General features: G+C 38.0%; 1 protein-coding gene across 19 annotated transcripts in view; it reads right to left on the reverse strand.

The window, feature by feature from the left end:
• The window catches only part of KCNMA1 (potassium calcium-activated channel subfamily M alpha 1), a 402,334-nt gene that overhangs the window by 16,202 nt on the left and 367,141 nt on the right, over nucleotides 1–18,991 (reverse strand). For 10 of the 19 annotated variants that reach the window (XM_063163857.1, XM_063163855.1, XM_063163854.1 and 7 more), the window contains 2 exons: nucleotides 7,595–7,708; nucleotides 4,297–4,427 (listed from right to left, as the gene is read on the reverse strand). In XM_063163857.1, coding sequence (XP_063019927.1) covers nucleotides 4,297–4,427; nucleotides 7,595–7,708 — 245 coding nt within the window. Of the gene's footprint in view, nucleotides 1–4,296; nucleotides 4,428–6,817; nucleotides 6,902–7,594; nucleotides 7,709–18,991 lie in introns of all 19 variants that reach the window. The other 9 variants (XM_063163853.1, XM_063163852.1, XM_063163851.1 and 6 more) reach the window with 1 other exon arrangement.

An 18,991-nucleotide genomic window follows, 5' to 3' on the forward strand; every position in this document is an offset into this window, starting at 1 on the left:
TCTTTCAAATGTTTCAAGGATGCTTTCCTATTTGTTCAATCATTTTTAAAGTATAATTACCAGAGTGCTTATGTTTTGCAGTTAATGCTGTCATGTCTTTTAAACTAATTGGTCTTCTACAGAAAATTTAACTGAAAATTAGCACATCTTTTAATAATATTGCTTTAACTTTAATAGCACTTTGCCTTTCATTTATAATTACACTAAAATTCTCATTTTTCAAGTTATGTCTGCCTTTTTTGTGTTTGCTAGTGGGTTTTAAAATGAATTTCTTTTAAGAAGACTCCTCCTCCTCCTCCTCCACCACATGTGGTTTTTAACCTCACTTTCAAACAAATACTTTAAGTTGCTTTTCTCATTGAGTTGGAGGAATAATATACATCCAAACCTGAGGAACGACTAAGCTAACATCAGTAATTCAAACCAATAACAAAAGGGTCTTTGAGACAGAATAAACATCAGACAATAAATAACAGCATTTCAGCATTTGAAAATCTATTAATTCTGAAACTATTGTCCAAACTTTAAAGAAGTTTGGGACACTTTAAGTTACAAGATGCTGTTTACTAATTCTCTGAACAGAATTGCATGGAAAATAGTCTTGTGTTCATAACAAAGATTAGAATAGTTTCTTTTCTATATAAATAAGACTGTGAGGATCCATTAGGGAGAATTCTTGAGTATGGGACATAATGAAAAGTTATTTTTAAATGTTTTAATGATTTTCTTCCATTCTGTACTTCTGTTTATATGAAGAAAATGTAGGATTTGGTAATACAGAAAACAATCAACACCTGCAGTTCTGGCACACGGAAAGGGATTCCAGGGTAGTGAATGTTAAGTGGTATCACCTGTCTCCAGCAGCACCTGGGTCTGGCGCAGTGCAGGTGTGGGAGGGACCCCAGCCTGCCACCACTGCTGCACTGCTTCAGTGCCAAAAGCAGGAATGGGGAAGCTTTGGCTCTCAGGACAACTGCTCAAACCTTTGAAGGTTCTGTGTGCTGAAAACTGGTTTCCTTGCATGTACAGGATTTTATGGAATAACTATCTCAACAAGACCCAGAAATAAGCCCTTCTGCTCAAATATTTGCTCCTCTATCCTATGTCACATAACTTTTCTATAGCTGAAGATAACATTTTTAAAAACCAGTTACATAACCTAAAAGATGCTTCCAATCCCACACTTTTTAGTTACATTTCACTTAGTGAAAGGCATGCTCTGCTTTCCAGAAGTGGTGTTGCCTTGAGACTGACAGACAATGTGTATTATTTCCCTGGGTTTGCATATGCAACGACAAAATAAATATTAATATATCAGGCATTTAAGTACCTGATGGCACTAGATGTCTCTTCAAAGACATAGCAATGATTAGCTGGAGCATTTTAACAATGGCCTCTGCCAGAGTTAAAACATGAACCAAGCCCAGAGCCTTCCCACAGAGCACAGTAAAGCTCTTGAAGCAAACCTGGTGAGATCACTGCTCCCAACTCATCAACAACACAGAGCAGGTTCTGAGCTGGTTATTGTCCTCTGAGCAATGGTGTTTGAGCTACTGCACTGTGAATCCTGGCCTTGTGGGAAATATTGCCCTTGCTGCAAAGCCAAACTGGGATGACCAGTACATGGCACTTTGAAAACTAAACTACATTAAGCCTTTTACCTTTGAAAGAAGGAAATAACAGAAAATTTCAAACTTAAAATATCTAGTACTGTCATCTTATAGGAAATAATGCTAAACCAGCAGAATGTAAAGATCTCCAGCAGTCAGACTTGAATTAGAAAGTTACCACATTTTCTAATCTGAGACTCATGAGTTGGGTTAAATTACTTCAATATTACAAAACTATAAAAAAATTTATAATTTAATACTGATGAATACTGTAGAACTATTATTATTATTATTATTATTATTATTATTACTGTCCAATAATGAAATACTTAGGTAAATTATTCTGAATATATTTTGTAGCTTTTTTCCTACACGTACATCTATATGCATGTTTCAAATGACCCACAGATCAGAAATAATACTGTATGCATGGCTATTATTTGACTTTTGTTTTACTACAAAACCCCACTACTGTGGGAAGCGATTGATTCTTAAAGGAGCAGTTCATGAAAATTTGCATTGTACACTATATAAGCAATTTTCATTACACAGATATCAACAGAGATCATAAAATGGAATTTTTCTATCAAAAATAAGCAGTAAAACCCACTGAATCACTAAGTAGATAGAATAATGAACTATATACTTGTCTCCAAGTGAGCTGGTAAAAGGCAGCAGAGCACACATTATATACTTCTTACAGAATTCCTGTGCAATTAATAGGATGAAAGCATGCCTACAGATCTCACAATTTAGCTAGGATTTGGGGTTCAGTTTCCCATACTGGAAAGTATGAAGTCAGACACATGAAATAGAAGCTGTTTGCTAAAACCAAGTGTACTTCAGGAAAAAAAGATAATAAAGGTAAGAAATAACATAGTGAAAACAGATTAGTTTGTGTGAGAAACACTCTTTTCCCTGGAGAAGAAGTAAAAGGATAACACACCTTCCCCATGAGAATATGGATAGTAAAGGGAAAGCATCTCACACATTTTACACTTTCTGAGTGGTCAAGAAGAATTGTTCTTTTCCAACTCCTTGCTGGGCCTTTGAGGAATAAAGAGAAAATAACACTGCCACTGATCAGAAAACTGGTTAAAGAAAAGACAGGATAGTGAACAATTCTAACTGACTGAATCCTTGCCTTTCTTCTTGATTAGTATTTTTTTGAGAATTTTCTACTCTTGTTATCACATTTCTCGGGCTTCAGGCTGCACTGTCCCTGACACATAATATCACCACTTAGACATGAAAATGTTCAGAAAAAGGACTTTTATAGAATGGAACTGCAAAAACAGAGGGCATGTTGTCCAAAACTAAGAGTTAATAAAAGCTAGCAATAACTAAAAACACTAGAATTTCTGAACAGGCATGCTGTACCTATTTTTCATTGCATCACTATTATTTACTTGAGACACCTTTGCACAAGGAAGCAATACTGTCCACAGTATCTCACTCTTTCTGTGGCAACCAGAAGGATTAACCCTACTTGTTCTTGATTCTGAAGTGCCCTACTGAGCAATACATTCAGAGACATTGACTTAGATAATAATGGGAGTAGATAAACAGCTCTAAGTAAACATTTGGAACCTTCATGTTAAATTATGCCCATTTATAATGTGACTATATAAATTATATAATAACTATATAATAATGTATATAATAAAATTTTATCTGTGTAGACTCATTTATGTGTGGATCGAACATACGGAAAATATAGCAGGGAAAACTGCAAAATACAGATACCTAAATATGAAATACAAATAAAATAATAAATCATAAAGATCACTACACATTTTTCTTAAAAGCAAAAAAGTTTCATTCTGAATTCAGGTGAAGGTCAGACTTGGCTCCTTTAGAGAAATGCATCTGCTCATATATGGTGTTAGTTGGTGTCTACAACAGATCTTTCCCAGCCCTATGAACTTTATTCCATGGGGAGCTCAGAAAGCCCATGCTCAGATTTTAAAAAGACTACGTCCTTGCTATATCTAGCAGAGTTTAGGGTCCCTCTGGATGAAGTGTAGCTCGCACAGAGCAAGGCTGGTCTGGAAGCTTGGCCAATATGAGGAGGATGAAAAGGAGCATGACCCAGGGGCTTGCTTCAGAACTGTGCTATGGCTGCAAACAAAAGCCCCAATGTAGACATAACCAAGGGCCACCATCTGTAGTTTCTGGCATGCACTGAAGTTTTGATTAATAAGGAAATTCTTATGAAAAAGAGAGGATAACCTCTCTTCACACAAATAGAGTTCATGAGATGTGTACAATGGCTTTTGTGGAGTTCTACCAGTGTCCCCCAGCACTCATACTCAGAGCATTGCTCATGGCTACAGGAAATTAAAAGCTCAAAACACAGTTGATGCTGTCTGACAAGAATGGTGAGCACAGGGACTGACACACTGAATTTGAGTCTGGATTTTAGGCAGAAGGGACAATTGTTTTTTGAAAGGATGATTCTTAAAACCTGACATGAGACTGTTTCCTTACAAAATTGTGGACTTGTGGAAGTCCTAGATATCTCAGTTAGAGTGTCCAACTAAGAAAATAACCTAGCTTAGGCTACAAAATTCTCTTGACACTAAGAAAAAAGCATCTTCTGCCTATTTTTGGAAAAGACTCTACACCTCCACTCTCTTTCACAGCAAGTCTGATGGAAGGGAATGAAAAAGATTTGTTTGCTTACTGCGCTCATGAGGGAGTCCAGCACGCTGACAGCAAATGCAGTTCCACAAGCAAAAGGCTGAGTGAGATACAGTTCTGTGTCGGGATCATCATCATCATCTTGGTCCAAGAACTGAACATTTGAATCATTTACTGAAAATAACAATAATAATATTAAGAGTGGAAACGAAAGATGTTTCTGGGTCACCAGCATGTGACCTAACACATCACACAGCCAAAGAAAAAGAAACGGCATATGTCTGGAAACACAGACTTGTGTCTTTGACGTCACTGAAAACGAAATCAAGATGGATGTGAAAATGTGCATTTAAAAATCTGTTGCTCATTATCTTGCTTGTAAGAGGTGACACTCTTGTTCTTGACATGTTCCTATCCCTTTCCTGGAAAGCAGCTTCGTGGCACCAGTTGCCTGCGCTCAAAATGAGATATATGATAAACTTGTATATTGAGACAATCTTGGTATATTGGCTGAGGCTGTATGCATGTAGAGTTAATGTGAAATTCTATCACAAGATACAAAGTTAGAACCCTGTTGTAAAATAGAGGCTGTCAAAAAAATTCTGATATAGCCCACAGGCATCTGTTAGATGTGCTGCTGTGATTCTTGCTGGAGTGGTGTTAATGCACTTAGGGCTCAAAAGAGGATAAACTGTCCCTTTAACATGCATCTATCTGAATGAATGAGCAGTTATTCTCTTGCAGCACTGTCTTTTGTTCAAATATTTGTCTCTATAACTTCACTTTCTCAGCCACAAATTCTACATTAGCCAGTGTGAAAAAGAGTCTAAATCAGGCTGTTTCAGAGAAAAGCCCAAATAAAGTAGTATTTGTCATTTTGACTTTCTCTGGCATTTCATTGTCACAGTTAAGCCCTCTGCCTCCAACTCATTCCAACTAAAAAGAGTTGTTTCCTTGAGATCAGTGTATCAAGTGGATTGTATTTCATGAAATATTTCATTTCCATATTAGTCTCCCTCAGGCATGAACGCACAGACTGCTTAGCTATGCCATTGAAATACCCTTCAGCTTACTAAATGACAAATTAATTTCAGTTCCCATGCAAGAAAGGGAAATGAAAAAGTTTTTGAGCATTTGAAACTGCACACACTGATGATATCCCTATTCCCCATGTGAACACGTCTCCTGAGCCAACCCAGCAAACTTTGAAAATAACATGAGAACTGCTGTTAACTTGATCAGATTTCAGCTCTAGTCTTCTAAAGCCAGAAATGATTCCGCCTACTATTCTGATCTTTCTTCTCATACAGTTTCAATTCTTCCCATATAGTTTTCTTGTACATCCACTCCTTTTCCAAACTCTCTATACTACTGTGCTTGCTATGTTTAACTTACAAAACATGAATTACTGCAGATAAAGCCTCATAATAGCTGTCTAAATGAGATGAGGGGAGAATTTAAAACTCTTGTCTTTGCACCTCCTGATGTAATTGTTAAAACATAACACCTTAGTACTGTAATAGGAGAAATGGTCTGCCCTGGTAATCAGAAGACTTTCATCCAAGAAAACACCAGGATCCACAATACTTCTTTTTCTAGTACAGTACCTATCAATTTAGGTAGATTTTTAAGCAATATAGTGTCTGAAAGCCTTTGTACTTTTTGAAAAATGTACTTTTTGAACAGCTTGCATCTCAGTTTAATTTGCTAGTTGAGAGTAGGCACCATTGACAGTAGCACTCTTTTTCCACTTCCATCGGGCAGACTAACACCTGACACTGTGCTAGCCATGCGTGGGGTCAGTTCCTGAGCCACTAAAAATCTATCATGAGTTCTGCAGGTTTGTGTTTATCCTCAGCATCTTTATCTTCCTGGTGCAAGTTAGCACACTGGGATTTGTGGGCCAGGAGAGCTGGGTGCCAACGGGTGGTGCTGTGCCATAGGGAAAAGCTCATCAAACGCTGCTCCAAAGGCTGGTGAGAGCACTCTGTGTTGAGAGGGAACCACGCAGGAGCCTGGCTGCTCCTCTACAGCTTCAAAACCTGAGCTTCTGAGAAAAAGCCTTACTCTAAAAAATAAACAAAAAAAAAAAAAATAGCTTGAGGGAAATTATGATGCTTGGGGTTTTTTCTGGTATCTTTTACTTCTTCTTGGACTTCCTGTGAAAAGCTGCTAAGGCATGTCCACCAAATTGACAACGGGCTGAAGTAACAAAAAAAAAGAGAAAGAAGAGAAAAGAAGAAAGAAATTGGTGTAGGAGAGTGAGGGCCAGGGAGGTGGGGACTTAGGCCAAAAAAAATGAATTGGTGAGGAGGTGCTATGAAAACAGCCGGCAGGTCAGACGAGTGTGATCAAAGGTTTACTGATGCTGCGTGAAAAAAAATCATTAAGAAGACCAGAACAAGACAGTCAATTTCAACCAGAACCACAAATAAAACACATTCAAAGCAGTGCCATGAGGGTAGCCCCTCTGATACAGCCAGATAAATAAAGGAAAAGCTGATGACAGTAAGAACAACAACAGAAAATAACACAGTGATGTGAAGGAAAAAGGCACTTCTTACCCAGTTCAGTTATCATTAGAATGTGGGTTCCACTGTTTTTTTCCTGACTGATTGAAACCAAAGGCAGAAGTTTGCCAGGCTTAGCTAGTAAGTAAAGTATTTAGGGGGGAAAGAAAGTACAGAAAGAGAATAAAGTAAGGGAAAAAGACAGGTAAGGCTCTAAAAAATAAAACTGAAAAAGAAAACAGAAGGACAAAGGACCACAAATCAAGTTTGTATTTGCCATGAAAGAAACAGAACAGCTTCTGCACTTCACATCACACCGCTTGACAACATGAATACCCACAGCTAGAGTGGAAATCAGAGTCTAGTTACCTACCATCATCATATTCTCAGGAGTGAAATATCTCATACTATTAAACAGAGTTTGGTTACACATGATTAAACAGTTTTGGACCATGAAGAAATAAACAAATGGCCTCTTACAATTGATTAAATACACAGGAAATATCTGCTTACACTTACTCTGGCCTTTTTTCCTTTTCTAATCTTAGCCCAAAGACCCTTGCTTGTTTGTTACACTATGCAAAAATCATCTTGTCTGATAGAATATTTATTTAAGAAAATGGAGAAAACCCAAAGGAGGGAAATTTATTTCAGTTATTCAAATAAAGTGAATCAACTGTTCCTAAACTTTCTTTTGAGAGAGTAATTTAAAACACTTATCAAAAGAGAAAATGTAACAGTATGGGTAATTTTTCTGTATCTACATAACAAGGAAAGTGAGAAAAAGACATAGGAATGTACATTTGAAGGATATATTTTAGCTTTTCTTACCTAGCTCTGTTATAATAGGGATGTTGGCTCCTGTTGTAATGGAGGGTTGACGTAAAAGGCCATGGACTGGACTATTGTCTGGAGATGTCCTATCCATCCCTGGAGGTGTAAAGCCTAAAAGGAAGGAAAAAAAATGAAAAGAAGAGGGAAAAACAGAGAATGTTTACAGAGTACAAACTACACGCAAAAAAAAAAAAAAAAAAAAAAAACAAAAACAAAAACAAAAAAACAAAAAAAAAAAAACAAAAAAAAACAAAAAACCACCACCAAAAAACAAACTTTTCCAAAGCAAAAACCTTTGCTTAAACAGCAATTAAGATTTTAAAGAGTACTGTTTGTAAATGGTAATACAACCATGAGGAAAAAACTGCTTCCATTAGCCAGTTTTAGGTTTGAGCAGTAGTCAAGATTTAAAATTATCCAACTGTTTTCCAAGAGCACTACCACCCACACATAGTAGGGTCTTTGTAATTTTCATGTGTACCATCTATAATATGCATTTCTATGAGGACTACAATTGTAGGAATACTGGGATGGAAGGGTCCAGTCTACAAGACAAAAAGATAGGATGAAAGGAAAGAGACATAGGTTTTCAAATGTTATGTGAGAGGATTGCTTGAAAAGAACTGGAAAGAGTGACAATTTGAAGGAAATAAAGGTGGAAGAAGAAACACGTTGGAAGGCAGTCACAGAAAAAAAAAATTGGGAGACCAGCAACATTCACCTTTAAAAAAGACTGTTTTCAGCCAGATTGCCTACTGTTTGAAATGGAGTTCTTGACATTGAGTGTTTTTATATTTTTTTTTTTTTCCTTCAAACAAAAAATACCCAAGCAAAACCTTTTGGAGTTTGATTGTAAGTACTGAAAAATGGGTAGTTATACAAAAGCTCATGCAATAGCAGGCCTGGAAATTCACCACTGAGACTGACTAGTGCATTCCATCCCCCTTTTCCAGTAAAGCTATAGAAAACATGTGAATGCTCATTTAATGTCATTGCAGAAGTGATGGTAAAGCTAGAAAGTGACTTTATGGTTTCATAGACCAATAGACCAATATCAAGGCAGCATTTTTACATAAATATTTGTCTGCTAGGAATAAAATTGAGCCAAGTTTACTTCAAACACACTTAAAAAAAAAAAAAAAAGACATTCCATTTTTTTTTCTTTCAATATTATTTCCAAGTTCTTTGACTTCACACCTGACATCCAGGTGACAGACCTTTGGTCCTTTGTCACTAGTGCTGAATTCTCCATACACTTATTCTTAACTTATTCACAGCTAAATTAATTCCTGACTTAAATTCACTATCTTCTTGCAGGTGTGAAAATTGTTTCACTCCGTTAAATTCATGGATACATTCACCTGGTACTGAATTCAGAGAATGATTATATGATACCTTGCCTTCTACTTGGGGACCAATTTACAGACCAGGAAATCTCTAAACTAAATTGTAGTTGTTAGCATCTCGTACTGGTTTATATTGTCTTAAGGACTTACAGTTCTCTTCCAGTGATAATTACATCACTCTTAAACTGCCCCTAAACTACAAGGACCACTAGATCTGGGCTTCTTGATTTAATGGGATTTAATATTCTCCTTCCATTCATCTATCTCTATGTTTTGTCTGTATCGCACTGAGAATATACAGGTAATAAAACTAGAATCACTGGGAAGAGACTTCCCTAGCTCTGCAGAAGGTACTGGTAAGAATTACTTCTATCACAAGAAAACTAGATGCAACATTGTGATTGTACAGACAGGATAGCTTAAAAAGAGAGTGAAAAGTCTGTGAAGAAATTCCTCAGGAGAAAAGAAGTGGATATGATATATTCAACGGGCTTGTAAGACAAAAACATTGCCATAGGGAAACCTAAGTCAGTAGAGAAATTCTATATAATATCATCAGTGGATAGAAAATCTTTATAAAGCAGATTTCTTAGAGGCAATCAGAAATGTTAACAGTCAGTCGTGTCACACCACCTGTGGTGCTGAACTCACAAAGACCAGCTTGGTGACAGGGAGTTGTGGTCCCAGCCAGTTTCAGTTTGCAGATATTTCCTTGCATCTGGCACTATGACTGAGAGCTTTTTTGGCCCTTTGAATGTTTATCTCTTCGTGGCAGAGCCTGAGATTCCTCAGGCTCACCAGTCTGACAGATGTCTTTCAGTCACCACCGTGTAAGTTACAGGTAACACTGACTCTCTCACAACAGCAGAAAAACTGAAGTGGAACTCCAAGGGGAGGAAATGCTATCTGAGGACAGGTGGGTGTTAGTGTGACACCTCCTTCTGCAGCAGGATCCAGTGTCTTGCATTGTATTATGGAATGCATTCGTTTAGGAGATGCAAGATACAGCCTTTGTCACATTAGAAAAAGCTCAGGTAGCTGCAGATTCCCTGTGCAGTTAAGGTGGCAGGCCCAGTTGGGTCCCCCACTGAATTACAAGTCAAAATGGCAACATGATGACTTTTCATGCTCACTTATATAAAAATAAACAAAACTAATATTGTTCTCATGCACTCCAGGGATTATACTGCTGGGAGTATCCCTGGAGGCTCTGCTTCTCCCTTTTTTCCTGAAGCCTCTTACCCACATCTCAGGACACACTTCCTAAACCACCTCCTAGTGAATCAGGCCCTTCAGGTGGTAGGAGCACAGCAGTATTTCCCTGCCAGTTAAAAGCAAATAGAAGTAAGCTAGTGAATGTAACTCAGCCAAATGTGCAGGTTCTTCTTGCCTCCCCTTCACTGCAACGTGCACATACACAGACACGCACACTCTCCATCAGAGGCCATTTGTAGCCACCTCTCTAACCCTTAGAATATTTGTCTTCCTGGGATGGCGTCAGAAGATTGAAGTAAATGTGGCATTTTTGTTAGACACAGACTGTCAGAAGCTCTGTAATTGCACACTGCACACATAGTGCATTCAGTCTGAAATGCAGGAAGCATGTTAAAGGGATTGTGTTTTCTCCTTGAATGAAAAATAGACTCATGCCTTAATATTTTTCATCCTACTGTCTTGAAAGATGTGAGAAGTATCTGATAATTTAATTTTCTTGCTCGTACTTAATTCAGACACTTCTAGAAATATAAGAATTGTGGAATGTTTTCAGGAAGAGGAAATATTTGGGGGTTTTGTGTGCTATCAAACACCCTCAAGACACATTCCTGCTCCCAAGTCACAAACTAATTTCCATACACAGGCTGTCTATTTTTTTCCTCCAGAAGAGAAAACAAACAAAAAAAAAAGTGCAGGAAACTAACCTGCTTTATCAGAACTTTCATTTAAAGGCATGAAAAACTACAAGTGACAGCTGTGCAGATTCAGTGAATGTGACACTTTTGAATTTCCTCAACTTGACAAGTAAACACCTTAAATCGGTAATGCTATATGCATAATACATGACCTGTATTTTGACATCCATCATCAAATGCTGACTTGAGAAAATACAGGTTTGTACGTCAAGGAATAGCACCCATAAAGCAGGGAGAAATTCAGGTCACAGGGTATTAGGAAAACTCTATTTCATTACAGAAGCTGAAACAAGCTAGGGCATCAGATTTAAGATCCATTTTCAGCTGTGAAAAGATTCAATTCCTCTGCACAGAGCATTCATTTAGAAATGACATGCTTTCCTCACAGCCTCTTTTCATTTTCCTTTTCATATTCCATTTTCTCCTTCAGTCCCCAAACCTTGTTCCATTAATGCTCATAAAAATCGTAAAACAGGGCTGATAGTTGTGATCTCACAAACACAGCATCTCCTTGTTCTGCTAACAACTGGGGGAGCTCTGGCTACAATTGCTTAATGGGAGCAACCTCTGCAGCAAAACTCACATGTCTGTGCAAGTCTGAGCACAGCGCCTGTGGAAGGAAATGCAGTGACAGTGAGGAGACTTCTGGAGAAGGGAATTCTCTTTGCTAACAATTAGGAGGTAAAGCGAAATCATATCAGTTCCAGCAGTCACTGCAGCTGGTACTAAACTGCTGTACTGGGAGAGTGGTTCACTGGCTTTACCTCAGGCCATGAGCTTTTTTCCCACTGTGGAACTTAGTTGTCAGTCACAGTCAACCCACCACCACTGGCTATAGTGATAATCACTACAACATAGAGTTACAGAATCATTTAGGTCTGAAGTGTCCTTCAAAATCATCAAGTCCAACCACTAACCCAGCACTACCAATTCACCACTAAAGCATGTCACTAAATGTCACATCTAAATGTCTCCTAAATATCTCCAGGGATGGTGACTCCAACACTTCCGTGGGCAGCCAGGGAATGTTGTTCCAATGCTTGACAACGCTTACAGTGAAGAAATTTTCACTAATACCCAATCTAAACCTCTCTTGGCATATCTTGAGGCCATTTCCTTTTGTCCTTTCGCTTGTAACCAGGCAGAAGAGACCAGCTCCCAGCTCACTACGACCTCCCTCCAGGTAGCTGGAGACAGCAATGTCTCCCTTACCAAACTGAGGAAGCTTCAGTAGGAGGCAGCCCACCCCTATCTGAAACAAGATAAACAAGATACTGCCAAGCAGTGGATTAAGAATATCACAGCTCTGAGAGGAACACAGGTTTTGAGCTCCTGACATGCTCCAAAGCAGCCAGGCCTGGCAGTCAGCAGTCACTGCCTCTCTCCTGGCGGCAGCATCCCTCCCTGACAGGACAGGCAGGGACTCACATGTCCCTCCTCAGCTACCTGCTCTGAAGGAGTTTGAGCCTCCTGCAGTTCTCTGCAGAAAGTTGATGGTTCAACGTCTTGATTTTGAGCAAAGAGCATTTCCCAGCTCCCTCTAAGATACTACTGCTCACAGAAGTAGGCAAAAACTAATCAATTACATCAGAAGCAAAAATCTAATCTTAAAGATGTTCTCACCTTTGTGGAAAGAGAGCACAGGGGAAATTTCCTCGGTAATAGCAGGCAAGCTCTTTTTACCAGGAGATGCTCCCCTGCTCTGAGCTCAGCATGGCCAGGTGGCTATGAAACCTCTCTGTCCCTTACAAAATTGCACCAACAAAGGCATGAGCAGCACTGGGCTCGTGAGCTCTGTGTCTCTTGAGCCAGCTGACCCGTGGTCCTCCCGGGGAGGCACTAACTGTGTCTCAGCAGTAACATGCAGGAATTCTGAGACCTACAGTGGCACTGCAGTGAAGTTCAGAATTAAAGAATGCTGGGATGGCTAAACATGCATTTTTTCCACTGAAAGAACCACCAATTTTGCTCTGCTTATGTGTGAACAACTGGCCTGATGGCCAAATGATCTCCTGATTGTGCTGGCCATAAACCATTAATTTTTGTTTCTTTGCAGGTCACTTAACTGAGTAACGTCCCACAAAATGCAGGAAAGTTTGCTCTTCATAGAAGTAAATATATTCTTAGAGTTTGCTGAGGGGACCAATAAAGGTTCACTGGGATTTTAATGTGGAGGGAAATTTGTCTTGTTGATGTGCGCTGCTTCTGTTCCACTGACTCCACCATGACCCAGATGGGCATATTCACAAAAATGGATTTTTATGCTACATTTATAAGTTATCCTCCGTTCTTAAGGACCATAATGGATCCTTTATGATTCTTTTCCCCTTTTTCTCTGCCCCTTTCTTCTTTTTCTCCCTTCCTTTTCAAAGATACACATTTTACTAAACTGGAACTCTGTGCAGGCAGAAGGCACTATCCCAAATTGAAAATCCACTTGACAGACCTAAATGTTGTGGCCTTGTTATTAAAGAACCTCGTAAATTGATAGCACCCTTTAAATAACGCTATTTTCGGGAAAGATGTCATGGCATTTACTGGGTGATATATGCACTAAAGTCCACAAATATAATTTAAAAAGCACATGTACATCCAGCTACCTCTGGTTCACCTAAAGAATATGAGACAATAATAATATTTGGAGCAAATATGAATAACACATAAGTGGTGAACTGCCAAACACGCCCTCGACAGGTTATCATGCAGAAATATGGGACAAGTATTTTCATTAAGCAGAGGCAGCCAAAAAGAAATAATTCTCAGAAAGGACCTCACAGTTGTATCCCTTTGCTACTGTTTGCTGACAATGTCATTAATATTCCTGTGAATTCAATTGAATGATAGACTATACCTGTTATTCTCCAAAGTACAGCCCTTGGGTATACCTGGAAAGTTCAGCAGCAGTCATGCAGCTAAAGAGCTGCTGACATTCATGGGAATCTGTTACAGCCATTCAATTTAGAAACAATTCTAGCTTCAGTGTCCCATGGGCTCTGAGACAGAGAGCTGTAGTTTGGCCTGAGAACCTGGAAATCCTAAATTCTGGCTTCAGTTCTGAGTTTTACTGTGATTTGTGCTGAATATCCAATAATCTCTTGGAGATTATCGCTAAAGGTCTGGAAAAGGAGAGGAATGTGGGAGGCCAGATGTGACTACACAAGCTCCCAGCTCTCTCAGAGAGAGAGAGCATCTTCAGAGACACTCCAGGCCCAAACATAGGCCAAGGTGAATCTACAGAAAGTGGAGGCTGAAGAAGGACACCTTTCTCACCTTTAGCAACCCTCCAATGCTTTGGGAATGAAACAACACTGGAGCTTTGAACTCTGAGAGACAATGTCACACAGAACCAGCTGCCACTTTCTGCCAAGAAAGTGTTCTTCTCTAATGTCGCTGTGCTCACTTTCTGCTGAATTACAGAAACCTACAGTGAAAATATCCAAATCAAAGCTCTAATGGAAGCACAGGGCAGTGGGTTCAATGCTAGTTTCCGCTCCCCAAAGTGTGAGATCCATTCCTGGATGAGTTAGTGGCCCCCTGTGCTCAAAGTGTAAATGATTTATAGGCCTGCAGGTTCTTGGGCTGCTCTAACAAGGTAGGATTAAGCTGTAAAAACAAAGATCAAGAGAAGAATTGGAGTTTCATCATCTTGAGGTCTAGCATTGAATCACACCACATTGATTCCATTTCAATTGTGAACAGCATAATATATTAGAAAAGTGTAATATTTTAAACCTAGGGCAGAATTATGTATAACTTAGAGGGGTCTGTTAACAGGTACTTATATAAATCTCTTCCCAGTTTCAGTGCCATTTTGAGTTTCACTGTCATACACACCCAAGAAACAAAGTCCACCTGAAACTGCCTAGGTTTTTTTGTGGTTGGCTTTGTAGGAATCTTTTTCCCTTCACAAAATCTTATGTGGTAATTACCCAAACCCTAACTCTGCCAAGGTTCGCCACAAGCTTACACAACCCAAAACTACCAAAACAAATGGGCTTTCTTTACTAATACTTTGCAGAGCACAGCCTTAATGTTCACTTCTCCCTATTTTTCTCACTTTAAGCAAGATTATACGTACTTGCTAGCCATACTTCCCTCTAATCTGCCTGAATGGAAACTCTATTTCTCTATGCAGTAAACAACATTAAATTTGCCCTTTTTAGCTACTTTTTTATAATTTTTATTTTTTAATTGTTTCTTCTCCTCATTTACTATTCAATAGTTTTCTACACTAGGTGCTTCTAGGGCACAAAGTTAGTAGCATCTAACTGTAGCACAGGTTTGCAGCTAAAATGATTTAGTATATAACAATGCCAAACTCCTTTCAGTTTAATCATTAGTCAACTCTGCATATTTAGACCTCAGGCAAAAATAAATACGCTGAATAAAAATTATCAAATAAATTAAGCTGCATTACCTATTTTAGAGAGACAGGTATTCAATAACTAGAAACAAAATGGAAAACTCACCACTAAAAATGATATATTGGCATGTAAGACAAGACTCTACACTAAGTCATTATATCAAAAAAGTGAATTTTTCCTTAGTGTAAAAGGAAGAGCAAAGACAGATATCATAGCAAGTAATCAATTCAAATATTTGAAAAATAAAAGTAACAGTGTTGTCCAACATCTGATTGGCAACTACTGAAACATAAATTAAACAAATTTCCCAATGCTGCTTATGGGAAAATTATGTAGATTAGAATTTGATTAGGTTTATATCATGAGACTCAATTTGGACTTTTAATCTATTAAGCTCCAATAAATGAGGCATCTGAATAGCTCCCCTGAGCAGCAACAGTAATAACGACAGCAGTCATTTTTTGGAATATGTATTCTGAAAATTTCTTTAGCAGACGAGTCCACATCTTTAAGTACAATTACTTTGTAACTTCTACAAAAAATTCAGGTGTTTGCAGTGAGGAAATGGATACGTACAAAATGCTTAAACAGACATTTTATGATAATCAACATCTGTCACTCTGTTCTAGCAATATTGATTTTCCATCAACTTGGACTTACTTACGGCCGACTTCATGGTCTGTGTGGGCTAAATAGTGCCAGCAGACTTGCAAATTACTCAAGCTGGAACTGAGCTGGAAACCTATGGTAAAACATCATTAATTTCTCTACAGGCTGTGTCAAAACTAAAATCCCACATTCAAGGCTGTCTTGGGGATCAAAGATTGAACTGTGAAGGCTATAGCCCCATTTTATCAAAGAAATCTGAACTGAATTCCCAGAGCTGAGCTTTGACACAGGTTGGACTCAGATCAAGACCACCTCTAATTTTTCTGGCAGGTATGCTTCACAGGCCCTCCTGCATATTTCCTGCAGTCTAATTTATTTGCAAGTATACAAAAGCTCCTCTTCTACATTGCTCTATATTGTAAAATGCAACTTCTCAAAGCCTGCTGACTAGAGAGCCCATTGTGCACATGTCCTGTCCTGCCAGATCTCACCAAATCCTAGAGAAGCTTTTAGTGGACAGGTTGTTCTATGCAGATAGTCAAGTGCCAGTAGGCAGTTGATTAAAAAATATATTTTAAAAATGTCAGGGCTTTATTAAATGCTCATAGTGAAGGAACATGGATCCTGTGTTCATGTACGGATATATTCTCTTTAAAAGAGGTTTTAACATGGAATTTAATGCTGGCACTCAAGCTTTCAGCACGCCACTGCAAAGGTTTTCTGCAAGCCAAAACTTTTTACCAGTACTCCAAATTGAACATCATAAATATGGAAAAAAAATCCCAGTCATGCTCTTTGTCATTCAAATACTGCCTTTTGTAGCACACAACTTCAGAGTAGCATGTCTGTTGAAGACATCTTTGTAGATATCATGTGTGAAAATGAGTATCAGGTTGATTTTAACTATACCAGTCTATATAACGCTAACTCAACCAACTTCCCCTTGCAAAGCACAAGAAATCACAACCTTTTCTTTCTACTCCTTTTTTCTTCACCATTTAAAAAACCCAAATACAAACTGCACAGCTGTGGAATCAGGAGGAATCTGAAGTAGCTTTCTAATTGAATATTTTTGAATGCTGTACCAGTAGCAATATATTAGCTACTGATAGTACCTAAGGTTGAGTCAGTAAAACTGCCTGAAGGTCAGCAGTGATACCACTGGTGCCACTGGGTTCACCCAACCTGTAAAGTGTGGAAACCCCTGCTTCAGTCAGAATCGAGTTCAGAGAGCAGCTCATGCCTCTGATGGCCATATCCAAAGCATACAGTCAGCAGTGTAAATAAAGAGGTTATTTGCTCAAATATACCAAGAAAAAAGGAAAGGTATTCAGAAAACCAGTGAGGTAAAGTCTGCTCTTAAGAGAAAATTCCATTACTAAGTCTGCACTGTTTTGGCTCACTGTCTTTCTCCTCTTACAAACATTAATCTTAAAAAGAAAATGAATTCCTTGTCATGACAGAATGACTCATTATTTTATCAGAGTTTTTTCTAAAATCTATAAGAGTTTTCCTTACCTCTGACAGCTAAGTCTTTTTATATTTAAAGAAGTATCTACAGAAGTGTCTCTACACCACCTCCTTATTTACTTTATTTATATGGGATTCAAAACCCATTAAACTAGCAAACAAGCTGCTAAAAACAGTGATAACAGCAAAATATAATGTGGTATTCTTTAAGTAGTGAAAATTAAATGGCAATCATAAAATGTATACTACAGTATCCAGTCACAGTACAGACATCCTGAAAACTTCCAGCAGTTTTTTGTGGGGTTTTATTTGTGTTGGTTTGGTTTATTGTGGTTTTTTTGGTTTTCAGCACTGCCTACTTATTATCATCCATGAATCTAAACACTACTTTAATGTCTACAAACACTTAATACATTAACTTTCCTATTTATTATTGCTTAGTTGAGACTTAAATGGGTTGATAAAAAATAAAATGTTTTCTTCCTTGCTTTAATTTAATTAGTACCAATATCAGTGGAAATAGCTTTCCTTATAATTAGGCATTTTGAATATTTCTGAGAGATTTTAGTCTATTTATTATTGTTTGATAGGATTCTGAGAATAAATATTCAAGTTGCAATGTGCACTTTTTTTGCTAAGAAGTGGTGATTTTGGGCCAATCTAAAATATAAATCTGCAGATAAGTTGTAAAGACTGATTTGCATGTGACATGTGAGCAAGTTGCCATTAAAGAAAATCTAGACACAGTCCAAATTTTTAGAAGCACTCTGTCTATATAATTCAGTCTACATCTTCCACTGAAAATGGAAGATAGGTCCAGACAGATGAGCTTACATTGCCACTAAAGAAGCAGATATTTAGTTAGAAGTTAGAATAGTAACAATTTGCAAACTATTGAGGATTTACAACAGATATACACAGTTTCTAAAATGCACTACTGAATATGTTAAACAAAGTGGCCAAGCCCCTGTTCTGAATCTGATTTTTTTTCTTACAGCATAAACTATTTTTGAGCAAGCTCGCACTGGTGGCTAATGACTTAAGAATGTAACTGTAGAGTTGTTAGTCCTATTAATCAATTAAACAAATAAGTAACATTTTCTCAGGCCCCACACTACGCTGCCTGATTTCAGTCTCTTGTTCTTTTTTTTTAGAGGAGCTGTTTTGAAAATGCCTGCCTGTCTTTGCCCTCGCTTGGAGATGCATTGCTAAGTCACAGAACCAGCAGAGTGGCAGGAACCTTGAAACAGGAACCCCTACATGGGTGTACTGGCCTGTCTACATACTACCAGCCTGTCTATGCATTTAAGAAAAAACTCTGTCAAACCTACAGAAAATATATATACTGTAAACACTGTAGGGATACCTTCCCTCTCACTAATAACCAGTAATCATGCTCCTAAATTAGAGTATTTGACAATTGAAGTTGAACAGAAAATTTAAGCAAGCAACCAAACTTCAAGTCAGCATGAAAGGTTGGAATCTCCACTATATTTCCACAGGATATGCTTCAAAGTTCTAAGGAAAGTTTGCAAAAGATCAAATATTGCTATGACATTACAGACATTTGGTAAGATCTTAATCTTGTCCCTAAATAAGCCACTACAAAAATTCCATTAGCCATAAACTTATTTGGGTGTGTTGAATAGAAATAAATTAAAGAACTAGTTCAGAACTTTCTTCAACAAAAATTCC

Source organism: Melospiza melodia, chromosome 9 (genome assembly GCF_035770615.1).
Source record: "Melospiza melodia melodia isolate bMelMel2 chromosome 9, bMelMel2.pri, whole genome shotgun sequence".
Lineage (NCBI taxonomy): Eukaryota > Metazoa > Chordata > Aves > Passeriformes > Passerellidae > Melospiza > Melospiza melodia.